This window comes from Artemia sp. Qi Xiang Cuo, chromosome 6 (genome assembly GCF_049724085.1).
Source record: "Artemia sp. Qi Xiang Cuo chromosome 6, ASM4972408v1, whole genome shotgun sequence".
Classification (NCBI taxonomy): domain Eukaryota; kingdom Metazoa; phylum Arthropoda; class Branchiopoda; order Anostraca; family Artemiidae; genus Artemia; species Artemia sp. Qi Xiang Cuo.
In genome coordinates, this window is record NC_142799.1 from 27,249,322 (window position 1) to 27,266,205 (window position 16,884).

Genomic DNA, 16,884 nt, shown 5'->3' on the forward strand with positions numbered 1-16,884 from the left:
CGACATTTTGGAAAGCCCCCCCCCCCCCGCCCATCCTCCGCTTATGAGTTCGATTGGGTGAAATTGTACAACACCTTCTGGTAAATCCAGTGATAACGACATTCTGGAAAGCGCACTTATCCTATCCCTCTGCTTATGAGCTGGATTGCAGCCGAGCTTGTTTCAATCCAGTTTTAGCCCAAGGTTTAGATGCAAACAAAATTTTGGAAAATTCCATAAGAAAGTGAATTAAAAAAAAAAATCAAAATTCAGGATTTCAAGACCAGTTCTTAAAGAATTAAATAAAAAAACAAGTTTTTTTTAACTGAAAGTAAGGAACGACGTTAAAACTTAAAACGAACAGAAATTATTCTGTATATGAAAGGGGCTGTCCCCTCCTCAACGCCTCGCTCTTTACGCTAAAGTTTTTTATTGTTTACAAAATAGAGCTGTGAGAAAGTCAAACTTTAGCGTAAAGAGCGAGGCGTTGAGGAGAGGACAGCCCCTTTCATATACGGATTAATTTCTGTTCATTTTAAGTCTTAATGTCGCTCCTTACTTTCAGTTAAAAAAAATGTGTTTTTTTTATTTAATTTTGAACGTTTTTGAATTAATGCAGGTTTTGATTTGGCTCACCGTACATGAATAATTAAAAAAAAAATTGCATATTAATTTTACTTTTATTTGGTTAAATGGCTTTCCCGGAACTTGTTTAATTTTATTTACGAACTTTTTTATTAGTAATAAATATACGCAACTCACGAATTAACTTACGTAACGAACTTCTATATTCATAGATTTTAATACGTATATTGGGGGTTAGCCCCCTAGTCAATACCTTGCTCTTTAACCTAAGTTCGAATTTTGTTCCAATTCTTTAAAAATGACCGCTTAATGACAAAGGCCGTTAATTAGAATAAATAGCTCTTATGAAAGTACTAAAACATTTTTGGCTTAAAGAGCGAGGTATTGACTAGAGGGTGAACCCAATCATATACGTAATATTTTCTGTTCGTTTTAAGTTTTGATGTTGCTCCTTACTTTCAGTTGAAAAACTTGTTTTGTTATTTATTTTCTGATCTTTTTCTTTAATAATGATGGGAAATCTGGCGCCCCCTTCATAGCACTGTACGTTCCCCCATGAAAGCTTCCTTCATGGAAAGATCCTCCCATATACCCCCCGACCCCCCCCCACCTACCAGAAAAAATCGCCCCTGAAAACGTATGTATACGGCCCAATAACCAAGAGTATATGGTAACATTGGGTAGAGCTAATAACTTTCATCCCTCTCCCTGGAGACTTTGCGGGATTAAGTCGTCCTAAAAGACATATTTATTATATTTTCGACCATGCTGAAAAAATTGGCTATCTCAAAATTTTGATCGGGTGACTGTAGGAACAAGATGAGCATGGGAGGGGGCCTAGTTGTCCCCCATTTTTTTGTTCAGTTAAAAAGGGCACTATAACTTTTAATTTCCATTCCAATGAGCCCTCCCACGATATTCTAGGACCACTGGGTCGATACGATCACCCCTGGTAAAAAAAAAACAAAAAAAATAAATAAACACTCATCCGTGATCTTTCTTCTGGCAAAAAATGCAAAATTCCACATTTTTGTAGATAGGTGCTTGAAACCTCTACAGTAGGATTCTCTGATACGCTGAATATGATGGTGTGATTTCCATTGAGGTTCTATAGTTTTTGGATGGTCTTCCTCCCTTTTTTCGGGTATAATGTGGAATTGCCTCAGTGCGTTACTTGTAAAAAATTAAATTAAAATTAATAAAGTTTATATATTTGATATTTACATTAAAATTTACTTCGGCCTCTACATGTGTTAATTTCAAAATCTTGTTTTTATAGTGTCGGTTACTATTGAGACAGGTCGCTCCTTACTTACAGTTTGTTACCACGAATTGCTTGATTACTGTTGAGAAGGCTAGAAAAGGTTCAGAAATATGAGCTAAGGCGCTGGAAGAAATAATGCCCTATTTTACACGAGACGCGTCCGACATTGCGTGATCTCTTGGAAATTTAGTTTTGGAACTAGGATATTTTTATTTTGTTTATACTATTTAGTACACAGGCTAGAAAAACTATTTATGTTTACGTTTCGAGAGACTTGCAAAAATTTTGCAAACTTCAGAGAAGTTTTCTTACCCATTTTTCACAATTCCTGAATAAAAAATAAAGTTTCCAAATTCTAGCTCTTACTGTCTAGAGGATAATAAAACAAAATGGAATTATTAAACAAATAAAAAAACAAATAAAACAAATAAAACAAATTCATAGCATAAAAAAATTAAATATACTTCAACCTCAGAAGGGCTTTAAAAAACAATAAAACAAAGCACACGTACAATATCGCTATCACTAACTGAACACTCAACAATCAACTGCTTCCTTAACACGCTTCAATCAAAATAAAAATAATACTAATATTCAAGATCTAATACCATTTTATTTTATCAAATACATTTCTTTCAGTTTAATTATTAAAATCAAGTTTAGAAAACAAACCATTCATTAACAGCCTTCTTAATTTACTTACATCACAAATACTTCTAGTATCCCCGTCTAACGAATTTCATAACTTGACCCATCTAAAAAAAGAGAAGTCCCCAACCCAGACGTTATGAAGTCATCAACATCTTTACTTAGTGTCTTTTGCAGATTCTCAGTTAGCCTTGGCCTTTTGTCTTGCATATCTGTCGGAACTCTTGGATGGCATCTTGCGCGAAATTTCTGATATAATGCCTGAAATTCCCACCGAAATTCCCAAGCCTGTCCCGGCAAAAACAAAAACTCGCAGAAGAAGACGAAGACGTCTAAGCCTAGAGAGAGAGGAATCATCTGGTTCGGAAGTTGAGTCAGAGCCTGAATCTGAATCATCTGAATCTGAGTCGAGCAGTGACTTTGAACTTGAAGAGAGTGATTCTGAATCCGAGTCAAAAAATTTAATTTTGAAGGAGTATCAAAAAACCCAACTAGCCGCCAGAATTCAGAACTCGAGTAAGTTAAGTCAGAACTCGTCAGATAAGTAATATTCTTTTAGATAGTAGAATTAGTAGAGAAATAGAACTTTTTTTTTCATTTGTAGGTTTGGTCAATAAACATCGATTCAGCGTACCTTTTTTAAAGATTAGGCAGGATGCCCACGGGGATGAATTAGAACTGCTGCATGTACTTTCATTTGGTCGATGTGTATTGCGATTTCAAAGTGTTCGGCGACTTCTATTGGAGAATCTTTGATAACAAGTTTAAAACTTCCCTGTGGCTGACACCGGTTAGTTTTAACTCTCATTGAAGCAAGTTATCCGTAATTTGGTTGAAATAGTTAACTTTTGGAATAACAATTATTTGCCAAACCCTCATTGAAATTGTGCATGATAGCCGAGGAAAAGGAGTTGAAATGTGTATCAAAACTATAATATTGGCCATGACCTTAAAAGATTCCCCCCTCATATACGGAATACTTTATGTTCACTTACTTTTTTTAAATGTAAAACCTTAATATTTTTTTACCCACCCACCCCGCTTCCCAACTTAATATAGTATTAGACCAGAATTAAACGGTAGTAAGACCAAAAAAAAGAAATTATTTACAGAAAAGCTTTATAGATGTATTTGATAGAGGTGGACATATTATACCTTGTTTGAATCCGATCCATACAAGGATTTTTAATCTGCATGATTGAGCGGCCTAGCGTGAAGCCCTTTGACCTCCCTTTTTCCCTCTTGTCGCGGATCCTTTTTATGGATTTCTCAATATTTATGATTGAAGGGATCATTATAAAGATTTTGAGCCCGTTCGCAATCAGGATCACTTAAGACTGGCTATTAAACACTGGCCCTTTCCAAATATCTCCCCCGCCTCCTTTAAAAGAAATTTTATAGAGCGGGGGACATCTTACATATAATTGAAGTTAGAATCATGCAAAGATTTACAGTCTGTTCCTAAAGTAAGACCCTTAGGTCCGTGTCCCTCCAACCCCCCCCCCCTCCCGCCATCTTTTTGCTAAAAACAGTATTTAAGAATTTAAGGAAGAGGGTCAGCAAGCCAGGTTCATGACTGACAGGCGGATAGCGAAGTAAACCCTCAATATGCGGCAGTTGATAGAGCAGACGCGGGACTTTCATCGAAAAGTGTACATTATATTTGTAGACTTCAAAGCAGTTTTTGATTCAGTAGTTTGCCGTTCGCTCTGGCTGATATTGAGAACCACAAGTGTATCCTATTAATATTGCACACTCCGAATATCTATATGATGGAATCTATATAAGCGCAAGTCAATGTAAGACGCAGCGCCACATTCTCAATGAAGACAAGCGCCTTGCATGGTCGCTCCGCTGCTCCCGAGCTCTTCAACTGCGTGATTGAGGACATCATAACTTGCGTGGTAAATCGTCTTCGATTCGGTCTTCAGTTTGGAGACTGGGTGCTTACTGATGCTGACTTCAGCCATGATATAGCCTTAGTCGTGGACACCGTCGAAAAAGTCACCGAAGCTCTCCAAGTGCTTTTAGAAGAAGCCTCGAAAGTTGGTCTATGGATCAACTGACCGAAAACCAAATTTATGACTATTGAGCCCCCCACGTCACTATCTACTGTAAAGGAAGTTAACATCGGGAGCAATCGAATAGATATAGTTGAAGGCTTCGCTTACCTGGGATCCACACTGTCTAGGGATGGTTCGAAAACAAAAGAGCTAACATCCCGAATAGCCAAAGCGTCAGCAGTTGTTGAGAGGCTGAATAGCATTTAGCAAAACCCAAATATAAGTCGCCATACGAAAATAGGTATTTACAATGCTTCAGTCAACCCCTTGCTACTGAGCCAACGAACTCCTTGCCTAAGCCCACATCCTAGTGGAAGAAGTCGCAAGCCTGGCAAGTGACAGGTCAGCCAGGAGACGCCTGATCTAATCTTTTTCTACGCTGTCCTGGCAAGAGCCATAAGTCAAAGTTTCTTGAATGCCTCGAGAGAAGGATTTTCTGGAATTATCTCTACTGGCACGGAATTCTACGTGGTGACAGATTGCTGGGTGAATCTTGTTTTGAAGTACTTCTGGGGGGGTGTTCCCCCCCCCCCCAGGAGTATGGCAAATGACCTTTGGCAACTCCTCTGAAGGAGAGTAATACATGTATTTTAAAAAAAAAAAAAAACGATATAGACGTCACGTCGGAACGATCTTGGATCGATTGCCATCAAAGAGGGGATTCTGTTGAAGACGGCCCCCTAATAATAAAATTTCTGGATTAATCATTAAAAGCCTGTAGATCGCAAAGGTTGCGTATTTGTTATTTGATAAGAATTGAAAGCCCAAATTTCCCCTCCCAATTTAGTTTATTTCCTTAAAATTGTACTTTATTTATAATATTCTATCGCACGTTTAATTTTCAACTTCCATGATAATCGGTTGGTGAATATAGAATCATTGAGTCTTTCGAAGCTATTCCATTTTGATTATATGAATCCTAGGTAGTTTCCTTTACATGATTTACTTGTTGCTCAGTATGTATAGTGGGAGTTTTGGCCCTCAAAAAGGTCGAAGTTAAATAATTGGGACATGGTACTAAAAAGCAACCAACTGTGCCAAGTTTTTTTTGTACATTGTGCCAATGTTTGTGTAAGAAATTTTTGGCCTTTCTAGACAATGTTATCGATTCATTTGTTTATTATAGGCTATTATAATAAATGCAGCTTCAAAATTTGTTTGCTGGTGTTTTTTGAAAGAAATCAATGAAATTCTTAACTTTAAGAACCCAAAGAGAAAATTTTCTAGACGTTACTACCCTGCCTTATCGACAGGGTAGCAAAGCTAACAATCGACAGAGATATAGCTAAGATTTTGGTAGCAGGTGCTGGTGCTTTTTGCAGTTGCTTGTGAAGGTAGCTAAGATGCTGGTTGTCGAGTTTAACCTTGCTTTTTCTTCACTGTAGGTCTCTCTTTAATTCAAACACCCTATTGTGTTTACACTCAAAAGTAAATGCTATTCTGATTCCAATACGCCCTCCGTATAAACTCTAAATGCCGAACGCCACAATTATTTTCGCCAGAAAAAACAGTAGTTCCTTCTATTTAAAGTTCAAATTTTGCAAAAATAGTGCAGGCAACACCTGGGTGGTGCTAAGACTGAATTAATTAAAAAAAAGAAGAAAAGCACTGAAGTTTAGTTTTCTGATGGAAGTAAAGACTGAAGTTGAAACATAAAACGGAAAAAAAAAATTATTTTTCCGCAGTTTTTGCTAAATATATCTACAAATCTAGCTCCAATACACTGACTCGTGTATGCACAGCATCCGTTCCTTATTTAAAAACTAAGTTTCAGAAAAAACATTCTATATTATAAAGAAAGTTGTAGAGCATGGTGTACGAAATTTACGGGGATTAGGTCAAATTTCAATTCAGAAATATTTCAGGATTTCCTGAATATTGCATAGTATAATCCGAATAATGAGAAAAAATTCTATGGAAAGTAAACATTTACTCCACGGCAAGTTTTACATATCTGCAATTACATGGGCGCGCCGCAAAGTCTGGTTTAGGAATTGAAGAATTTCATAGTTTCTAATATTTTCTTTGTTAAAAAATTTAGCTCATAGATTAAAATTAGTAATTTTTTCTGTAGTTTTTTGGTCCTTTTTTAATGTTTTTCTACTCTGGAGAGGGGCGAGGTTTTAGTCCCACTAAGGTTGTTCTGTACTTATACCTCTTCGCAATGGTTTAGTCAGGTGAATTGATTCCTCTTGCGGCCATCTTTTACCTGACCATTGTTATTGTTCTCGCGTATTATTTTAGGTTTCGCAGCACCGTTATCTTTGATGTGCTTCTTTCTACATCAGTTGGAACAAACAGTTAGGGGTGCTGGACCTGGTGCTTTTCCTTTATGGTTTCGTCTGACTAAATTAGCCAATGCTTTGAAGGAAGTGGCAACAACCCCTGAGAATGGTAAATTTTATGAGTTTTTGTTTTCTTGTGTATGAAGCCTCTCGTACAATAGGAAAACAAGAGAAAAAAAAACCTAGTGTGTGGATTCTTTTAGGATGAGAGGAATTTTTTTACCCCCCCCCTCCCTCCCCCATACACTCAAACAAATTCAAAGTCGGCTTAGCCCTGACTTTGTATGTCTGTCAGGTCTTGGCTGTCGTGTATAATTAGAGGCAATAATATTATGTTGTAAGGTAATATGTGGATTGTTTGCTTAAAACAGGGGTGGATCCAGGATTTTTTTAGGGGGACGCAAAATAGGTTGATCCGAAAAAAAAAATTTAGGGAGGGGGGCAAACAAGGTTGATCCGATAAACTTGCGTTATGAGCAAGTTTAATCAACGCAAACTTGAGTTAATTAAGTAAATTACACTACTTTAGAATACGCTAGGGGGGGGCGCTCCCCCCTGGATCCGCCACTGGCTTAAAAAATAAATACATTCATGAAATTAATATTATGACAGAGAGCTTAAAAACATAAGTTGTTAGGTTGAATTATGTTGTACCAATCGAGCAATAAAAAGAAATGTTTATATTTTTTTTGGCTGTATTCCAGGTTGCAAACCATAGTAACTTTACCTTAACTACAGAAGCTACTTGAAGTGACACCCACTGGGAACGGTTATGAAGTAACTATCTGCTTATCAGGTTTGTAAGGGTTTCATGAGTTTCAATTGTTTTCATTATTCTTTCCATATAATTTGGTCAACAATACTTTCAATATGTTTCGAACTGATATTAATAGCAATGATGATAATGATGCACAGTTACTTCATTAAAGGTTAACTATCTTTAGTAAAAGTTACTAAATAAGTAAATTAAATGTTATTTTTCTATTGTTCCAACTACTACGAAACGTCACCTGGAACAAAAAAAGTTACTTTTTCATAACCTTTAGTTGCTTTCTGTTGAACCTGGAATGCAGCCTTTGATGTGTATGTATATTAAGAAGGCATTTAATCTTTTCTTAAGCTACGTAAATTGGCTTTAAAATATTTATTTATTTTCAATTTGCTAATCTGTTTTGACATTTCCAGGTTATAATCAATCCAAAATCAATTTTAATTAATACTTATTATTATATAGTTTCAGTATGAATACACAAACTAGAGTCAATTAATGTGTTAGCAGTAAAATAAAAAGTTTAAGTTTTATGCTTTTCAGGAAAGTCTCTTTCTGAAGACTGGTTCCTATCTCCAGTTTTGGGTAAAATTCAGACGTCCTGTTTTTCTGATGATTTTAAATTACGAATAAATCGAATAAGAAGCTTTGTGAAGCTACTGTCAGTTTTGCCAGACACTGGGGTCACGTTTGACGTTGATTCGGGATATTTTTTTAGTAAGGAAAAGCCAGACGAAATTAAACCAGAAGAAGTAAGTAGAAAATTGCTACCTGTGATCTATATATTCGTTTCTGAGCATCGTTAGTACTTCATTTTTTTCACATGCTGACCAATGGTCTGCGTAGCTCAGTTACTGATCTCATGATTATCTGCCTTTGGCCAGGAGTGCAGTGCATGGTTTGGGGCAAATCATCTGACGCTTTGCGTGCTTTTCCACCAGATTTCTCCAGGTAACTGTTTAGAGCTGGGTCGACAATGGCTGAGCTTATAACGTCATATCACTGACCTCCGCTCCAAATCAAATAACAAGTGACACCAGGACTCGAACCCTCTCCTCCGGGTTTCAATTCTAACTTACCAAACACTCGGCTAGGGCTAGGACGCTTAGTTTTAATAACTTCTTTGGTCACCGGTTTTTGAGTCGTTTGTGAATATTACTTATAATAATTAGGATGGCGGTGAACACTACTACATTCCTTAGTGTATGCTCTTTCCAAATATTATAACCGATTCATTTTTTCAAGGAATATATAAAAACTGAAAGAAAACACTAAAACAATTAAGTTCTTACTTCCAACCTGTAGGATGTTTTTATTAATCAGATTATCATGTTATCTTCCATGATTATGCATGTTTTCAAATCATTTCAAATAAAATGTCTGTAAATTACGCGCTTAGTTACACACTGAGATAAATTGGAGACCGACTAGATAGCCCGTTTATATAGGAGCTTTGACAACGTACGTATGACTAGATTGATGTAATGGAGAAATATATTGCTAGGGCTACATATGGAACCATCAGGAGGGGGGATACATTTGTGAGTGAGCTGATTAGTATATTGGAAACAGGACAAACAAAATGAATCGAGTTGTGGGTTCACCCACAACTCGAGTTGTGGGTTGTCCCTGTCGAGTTGTGGGTTGTCCCTATGTCAGTTATTGGTCCTCGTATATATTTACCATACATTTTAACGAATCTCTGATAATACAAAAAGTTATCTAGAACAGAAGTCAAAGCAAAACTAAAAAAAAGTTGGAAGTAGGTTTAATTTAAGTTTGTTATATTTTGTATTTTAATTAAAGGTCGTTTCAATTTGGATGAAGTTTAACTAAAGGCTGTTCAATATTCTGAAAGTAGATATATTTTTTTCAAAACACTTCTGATTAATTATAATATTTGTAGTAATAAAGTACACGAAACATAAAAAAGCTTTCAAAAAAAACGCAGATATACATATTGTGACCTTTTAACGAAAGTTGCTATTTTGTTTCGGTCCAGTGTAAAGCACAAGTAGAAATTAAATAAACATAATTAATATCTTTATTTAGTTTTTTTTAATTAACCGTATTGTTATGCTGGGTAATGCTAGATCTGGTTTATTGTTCATCTAAGGGACCAAATTGTGTTATCAATTGGCCATGCTCTTTAGTTCCTTTTTATAGCGTATTTTAGACGAAGTAAAGGTTGCCAAAAAGTGTGAAGAAGCTTATTTTTACCTCTGTCCCCAAAAATTTGAGCAAGCTTGCCCCTCTCCAAAAGAAAAACGCTGGTAGTGCCCATGGACAAAACTAACATTTATAAGGGACAGTTAAATTCATAAATTTATCTCCAATTTTTATGGGATATTATTCCTTTTTTAATTATTCAGTTTTTATAGGCCTGGCCTAGTTTTTGAGGATTTTATAAAAATCTTACGGGGAATAATCTTTCGGCGCGATTTTCAGAGAGTTATTTGTAAATAACGCTTGTATATCAAAAGCAAAAAAACTACAAATGCAAGCAATTGGCTTGAAAAGCTTGTGTCAACAGCAATTTGTCCCCGATTATTTTCTAATTATATTATGGCTCTTTAAATTTTGTCTGGTTCCCGTTATGAATAGATAAACTGATCTTCAAATTTTCCGCCTTTTCTAGTTTTAAAAATTTATGCCTTAACTCGTGACTCTGATTGGTCAATCATGACTGGTCGATTGAGGTCTTGAGTTCAAGTCTCGGACATGTCTCATCCCCCCCCGCGCCCCCCGTTGTACTTCCTGGCTGAAAGGCCATGAAACCTAGATCAATACGCCGGTAGGGACTGTAAATTCCAGTCTCGTATTCTATTCTATTGGTATAAATGTGACCAGGACATAAATCTTTTTTTAAGACTGTTCTTTCTTTTAGAGGAAACTAGACGAAGATAAAGCTCGCACAATGGCAACAATGTGGCTTAAATCTGAGGTATCTGCTCTGGAAAATCAATTAGTATCCGCTAGCTGTCTAGTAGTGGATACGAGCGTTATGTTAAAACAGCTGCGTATCATTATCAAGCTTAGTAAGCGGTTTATCATTGTGGTACCAACTGCAGGTAAATATTCATCGCAGCCCTCTCTGCAGGTTAACTTGCTTGATATTGCGATTTACTAAAATCGTCAGATATCGATAATCGATGCGAAACGAAATGAAACTATTTATATATTGGCATCAATATTCAACTCAAGCCTAATATTTAAAGTCATGTTTCGAGAATTATTAAAGAAAAAAATTTCTGTGTAGCATTTTTTGCATAATGTGCTCTATACAGTCTATAGACTACAGAACGAAATACTGTCTAAAGGCTAACCTGATTCTTCAACAATATAAAAGGGCGTTTAGGCTCACCGTAAGGCCCATTCACAATGAGAATTTATTAATGCTGGTATCTAACATGTTTGCCAATCAGATTTTTTATGAAATATTTTGATTTGCTGAAAAATTTTATGAAAAAGTTTGATTGGCTTAAATTAGCTAAATCTCAATACCAGTAAATTTTCATGTTGAATGGGGCATTAGCTGTAGAAATTAAGATTATATGATGTGACCTACAAGCGATAACATCGACGGGATTTGTGCCAGGCCTGACAACAAGGCATAGTTTTTTTTTATCGAGTTCCCTAGATGACTGATGAACCTTCTTTTGAAAGAGTACATAGAAAATTTTATGAAAGATGACTTCCCCAGGAAGATCATTCCAGGTTGAAGTGCAACATCGAATGATGCCGTTCGTCAAATGCTCTGTTTTCGGCGTGCCAACTTCAAGATAATTGGACCGAGCTGTGTGCCTTCGTGTCTGTCTTGTCAGATAGAAATTGAGGGCACAATATGCGAAATCTCAAAAGGATGAGGTGAACTTATGCACATGTAAAAAACGGCCATCGACGCTACATCAAACCTCTCACTAACAGACTGGAGAGTCATGGGGAACGATTGAAACTGCCCTGTTAGACGTACCTTGGATCTTTTGGGGTGGTGCCGACAACGTTTCCAGATATAACGTTATATATCGTATAATTAGTTGCAAAAAGGGACTGTGAATTCTCGTCTAATTCGTAAAATTAGTTTTTTCCTGTTTCCCAATTTAATGTAGCCTACACTATCTAGATCTTTCTCTTATCTTTCTATAGATCTTTTCTCTTTCTATTGGTTATTTATATACCAATTTACGAAAAATTAAACTAAAATACAAACAAAACTGCTTTGTCATTGGGAGCTCTGAAAATTAAGGTTTCAATTGTATGATGAAAGCTTTACATGGTTGAAAAGCATGGAAAATCCATATTTAATATGACACATATTTAAATTATTTATGTTTGGGTATCATTACCCTGCCCGCAAGGGCGCCGGCAGAAAATTTTACGGGAGGGGAAGGGCAGACGCCAAAATTGAGTGGTGGTTGGGTGATAGGGAATATAAATATGTCAGGATGTTTTTTTCGTAGGAATAAGTTGATTTTAAATACTTTTAGGGAAAAACTCTCAAATAAAAAGAGCAATTAAATTTCATGCAAAATGAAGCAATATGCAGTTAATTTTAAGCGACAAGGATTCCTGGCAAAGGGATCAATTTATCTAATCAATAATATATTTAATTATTATGCCTTTAATCTGAAAGGAAAATGAAATTCAAACCAAAATTACAAAAAGATTTGCTTCCGTACATTATAACAGATGTAGACTTGTCTTTATGCAATTTCCTACGCCTTGGAATAGCTTAAAGAAGGAGTAGAGATACTCAAAAATTGTCCTGCTTACGTAGATACCACGTTTTGATTTTATAATCAAATTCTCTCCCTTGAACGTAAATCCCTTATTTATTCAAGCATTTAAAAAAAATAGAATAGCGAAAGAAAAAACAATTTTAACTTACCATCCAGCTGTCAAAGCGACCCTCTTTCTTTTTATTGTCATATTCAACTAAATAAAATGAACAGGTTCACAAACAATTTCGTCACAAGAGAATCTTATCAAATAGTTTGTGATAAAGAACTGGAAGTAAAAAGTGACTTGGATCTATATTCGCCAAAACTAAAAATGGAATTCCCATGACAATTGCCACGCCGGCAGTATTGGCTTTTTATGCTGATTCCAAATATATAAATTCTTTCAGTTTATTGTTACCCACCCAAGACCAAAAATCTGAGAAAATATGCCTGATTTTTGAAAAAAGGAGAAACACCTCCAAAAAATTAAGCAATCTTATTGAAAATCCCTTTATTAGATACATCATATCAGAGATGTGGAATTTCATATCAGAATGTGGAATTTCGCACTGTTTTTTTTTTTTTTCAGAAGAAACATCGTCGATGTATTTTTATTTGTAAGTGACCATACAGATTGGGCCAGGGGAAAGTCTTATTGTCTGCCTTTTTAGGGCACCAAACTATGAATTTACCCCAAATAAGATGAATTTGCAGTCACTTTAAAATTCTGACAAGTGGATTGATTTAAAAGTATCAATAACTGTATCTTAGGCTTCCCAATTGCAAAAGAAGTAATGCCACGCGGTGGCAGTAACTGATTCAACCAAGTTTGTTCGTTTTATTTGTAATGAAATTAGGCTACGCTTGGTGATCTGTAATTGCGTATCAGCTTAAATGAGGGAGGGGGGGGGGGGTGAGTCATCATTTAGGTGGAGGTGGGATAGACTCCTAAAAAGTACATTTTAATGGACAAACTGCTTACTCTTCATGAAGCTTCAGATGAATATTAAAAGAGGTAGGGGTTTTTTAATTAATTAAAATGTTTATACAGCTAAAATTTTACATTCCCATATCTACCAGCACAGAGGTGGAAAAGGCAAGGCAGGTCATCATCAGCCCCGCCAGGAAATTTCTTTGGGGTCGCAAATACTGCTAGGAACTTAGTTTTCAGCAATTTTAAATGTAATATTTTTCTTTTTCTATTTATATGAAGTACTCCAATGTATTCAAACAAATCTATGTAATGTATTTATTGATAAGAAAATTCTATTGTAGAGGTTGTAATGGCTTCGGTTATGTAGAAAATCAAAAGTCTCACATAATTCCCATCCATGCAAACAATAATACTCCTTTTCATCCAACCGAAATTCGTTAGTAGTAATATTAACAAGGACTTTTTACCAAAATTACTATTCTTCGCCAACTTTTTAAGTATATTCAAATTTTATTCAAAATTGAAATTTGCAAATTTAAACTTGAGACGGTTCTAATCACCGCACAATTATTGATTTACACATTTTAAAAGCAGTTAACCAGGGATTTAAGGGACCGGTAACTCAAATTATATCTTAGTTAGGCCTGGGTATGATTTGGAAAACAATCAGAAATTAAAAAAGAAAGATCTTTTCAACTGAAAGCAAGGAACAGATTTAAAACCTATTTGAACAGATTATTCTTTATATGAAGGAAGCTGTCTCCTCCTTAGCTCCTTATTCTTTACTCTAAAGTTTGCCTTTTTTTCAAATTTTTAAGAATATTTGTAATTGGAAAAAAAAGATTTTTCAAATCCGTAAAAAACTTTTGTTTGATGAGCAAGGTGTTGAGAAAGGGGAATGCCGCCTTATATACAGAGTAATTTATATTTGTTTTAAGTTTTAAACTTGCTCCTTACATTAGTTGAAAAACCTTTTCTGTTTGTTTAATTACGTTGCATCAAACTGAAGTTTTATGAATACTGGGTGAAATTCCCAGAATTCGTATACGAAATTTCTTTATATGTCTTGCTTTCTCTTTACCGATTCAATTTTACGCGTGGAGATGTTAAGGGTAATCGTCCTGGGTAAGTTTTTGCCAGGATTGAATTGTCCAGAGGATCTTTCTATGGAGAGGGGGATTTTTCTGTGGAGGAGGAGCCAGGTATCCTGGCGTTATTTAAAGAACGGTCAGAAAAAAACAAGTTGTTCACCTGAAAGTAAGGAGCTACATTAATACTTAAAACGAACAGAAATTATTAGGTATATGAGGGGGGTTGCTTCCTCCACAACACTCGCTCTTTACGCTAAAGTTAAAATTTTCGTCTCAATTCTTTAAAAACGACTCCTGAAACACAAGGGTCGTTTAGTTAGAACAATAAGTAATTTTTTTTAAAGTGCCGAAAAACTCTAGCTTGAAGAGTGAGGTGTTAAGGAGGAGGGCAATCCCCCTAATATACGTAATAAGTTATCTTCGTTTTGAGTTTTAATATTGCTCCTTACTTTCAATTGAAAAATCTTGCTGTTTTTTTTTTATTTAATGGAGCTTAGAGGCAAACATTTTTCTGAAGGCAATTGAAAAGTATGTCAATTAAAGTAAAAGTAAATAAAACTTTAAAAAGTAAATAATTACAAAAAATACACAAAACAATAGCCTACTTTCAAAAAACTGAGATATAAACTCCCAGCATTCAGTTCTGTTGAGCAATGGACGAAGCGTTGGACGGATACATAGTGTGTTCAAAGTAAAACATTAAAACTAAAATTAAGAAAATCAAATAAAATTTTTTAATCCAATATTTTTAATTTAATTTTCAATACCAAAAACCAATATATTTTGCACCTTTATACTTCATAACTGTACAAAATTAAATCTTTTTTAAAGTCAGAATAAATGTATACAATCAATCCCGAAAAAAAAAAATGATAATAAAACACAAAAAAAACGTATCTGTAAAGGGGGAAAACACAAAAATTCCCAGCGTACCGTTCAGGGGAAGCATTCCTGATTTTAGTGGCTTCATATATCGGCTCATGGGTACATTTGCAATTCAAGCAAACCTTGACGGTATATTTATAACTACACTAATTACTAATAAAGAAATGCATATTTAGGATCACCATAAAAAGCTGATTCTTTGATTGAATTTTATCAATAGTTAGGCCTCTTATACTTCCGTTATTGACAAGGATAGTTATTTACTTACTATTCATTACTATGAAGAATTGGATTTTTTTTTTTGTGTGTGTGTGTGTGTGTTACTCCAACCAAATCATATAGAAAAAATGTTTGTGGAAAACTGGAAAGGGGTTACTCAGTCACAAATTAGAACTGATAATTTCCTTATTAAGGGTCAAAATCTATTGGCAGGCAGCCAACAATGGGGTAACACAAATTTTTTCCCTATTCTGCTCTCTTTCCTTTGGTTTCCTTATAATTACTTTATAATCCCAAAATTACAGGGGAGGGGCATCAACCCCTGACGGTGCCTATGCTTGCCTGTATATTCCCAAAGTGAAAGGGAAGTCTCAAAGAATGCTAATTTTGGTACCGAATTCACAGACCATACCAAATTAAGATATGTCTTAGTTGGCTTGTAATTTTAGATAATTTACAAGTATACCTTTTTTTTGGAGAAAATTTTTTACAGGGGTTAATTCACTCTAAAACGAACCTCGTTTTCCTAAAAGATGTACATAAGAAACACTGGCTTCTGGAAATATAAAGGAATAAACCTCAAGCCTTTGAAATGTGCTGTTTGTGACATTGACTTTGAACCGTGCTGTAAAAGTGTACCGGTAAATGAATCTAGTTTAACCACAGGACTAACTGATAATAGTCAATTCTGGTCCCATGAGCGGATAGATCTAAAACTAGTTAATCCAATAATACAAGTATCTTGTCCTTTGTGTAAACGCTACAACCGCAGGCTTGCCACGAAATTTCATGTTTCAGAGATAACACAAAACTTTGTGTGATACTTCTTTCTTAGGATATATTATATTAGTGTTTAAGCCCAAGTTGTCCATTCTTGGCTCTGTGTCACACATGAATGATTTTACCCTACCTCTTGTCCATAGCTGGAATACTTTTAATCCCAGACCAATCCTATTTTGTGATATTCTGGTGTTTTAATGACCCCAATCCCTTAAGATCTTTGCATGGTACTTCTGCATAGCTTATGTTACTAAAATAAGGTATGTTCATTGCTTGGTTAATATCAAGGACTTACCCAGAATTAGATGAATGAAAAGAATGAGATATCCAAACCCAGGACTAACAGGCAATAAATTATAATATATCAAACTAGATGCAAGACTGTAAAGTTTTATAATTTTTTTCCGCGAATCCCGAATATCCAGAAAATTTAGGCTATAAAACAAAATCGCAAGACTAAAAAGTAGCCGTGACTTTTGGACTATTTATAGTAATTTTAAACCAAATATGTTGAATAATGCCCCCCCCCCCCCAATATGTTCAACCCTAAATATTTTTTTTTTTATTTAGCAGTTTTACTGATTTTCATCATAATCTTGGGAGGTACAATCAATGACTCGATAAAATACCTGAAATTCTTGAGCAGTGTTTTGTTTGTCAA

General features: G+C 35.3%; 1 protein-coding gene across 2 annotated transcripts in view; it reads left to right on the top strand.

Moving 5' to 3' along the window:
• Nucleotides 1-16,884, top strand: part of Smg5 (Smg5 nonsense mediated mRNA decay factor) — a 93,580-nt gene that overhangs the window by 64,232 nt on the left and 12,464 nt on the right. The window contains exons 8-11 of one of the 2 annotated variants that reach the window (XM_089090600.1): nt 2,654-2,992; nt 6,784-6,933; nt 8,122-8,345; nt 10,481-10,664. In XM_089090600.1, the coding sequence (XP_088946726.1) occupies nt 2,654-2,992; nt 6,784-6,933; nt 8,122-8,345; nt 10,481-10,664 (897 nt within the window). The remainder of the gene's footprint in view (nt 1-2,653; nt 2,993-6,783; nt 6,934-8,121; nt 8,346-10,480; nt 10,665-16,884) is intronic. The other variant, XM_089090601.1, reaches the window with a different exon arrangement.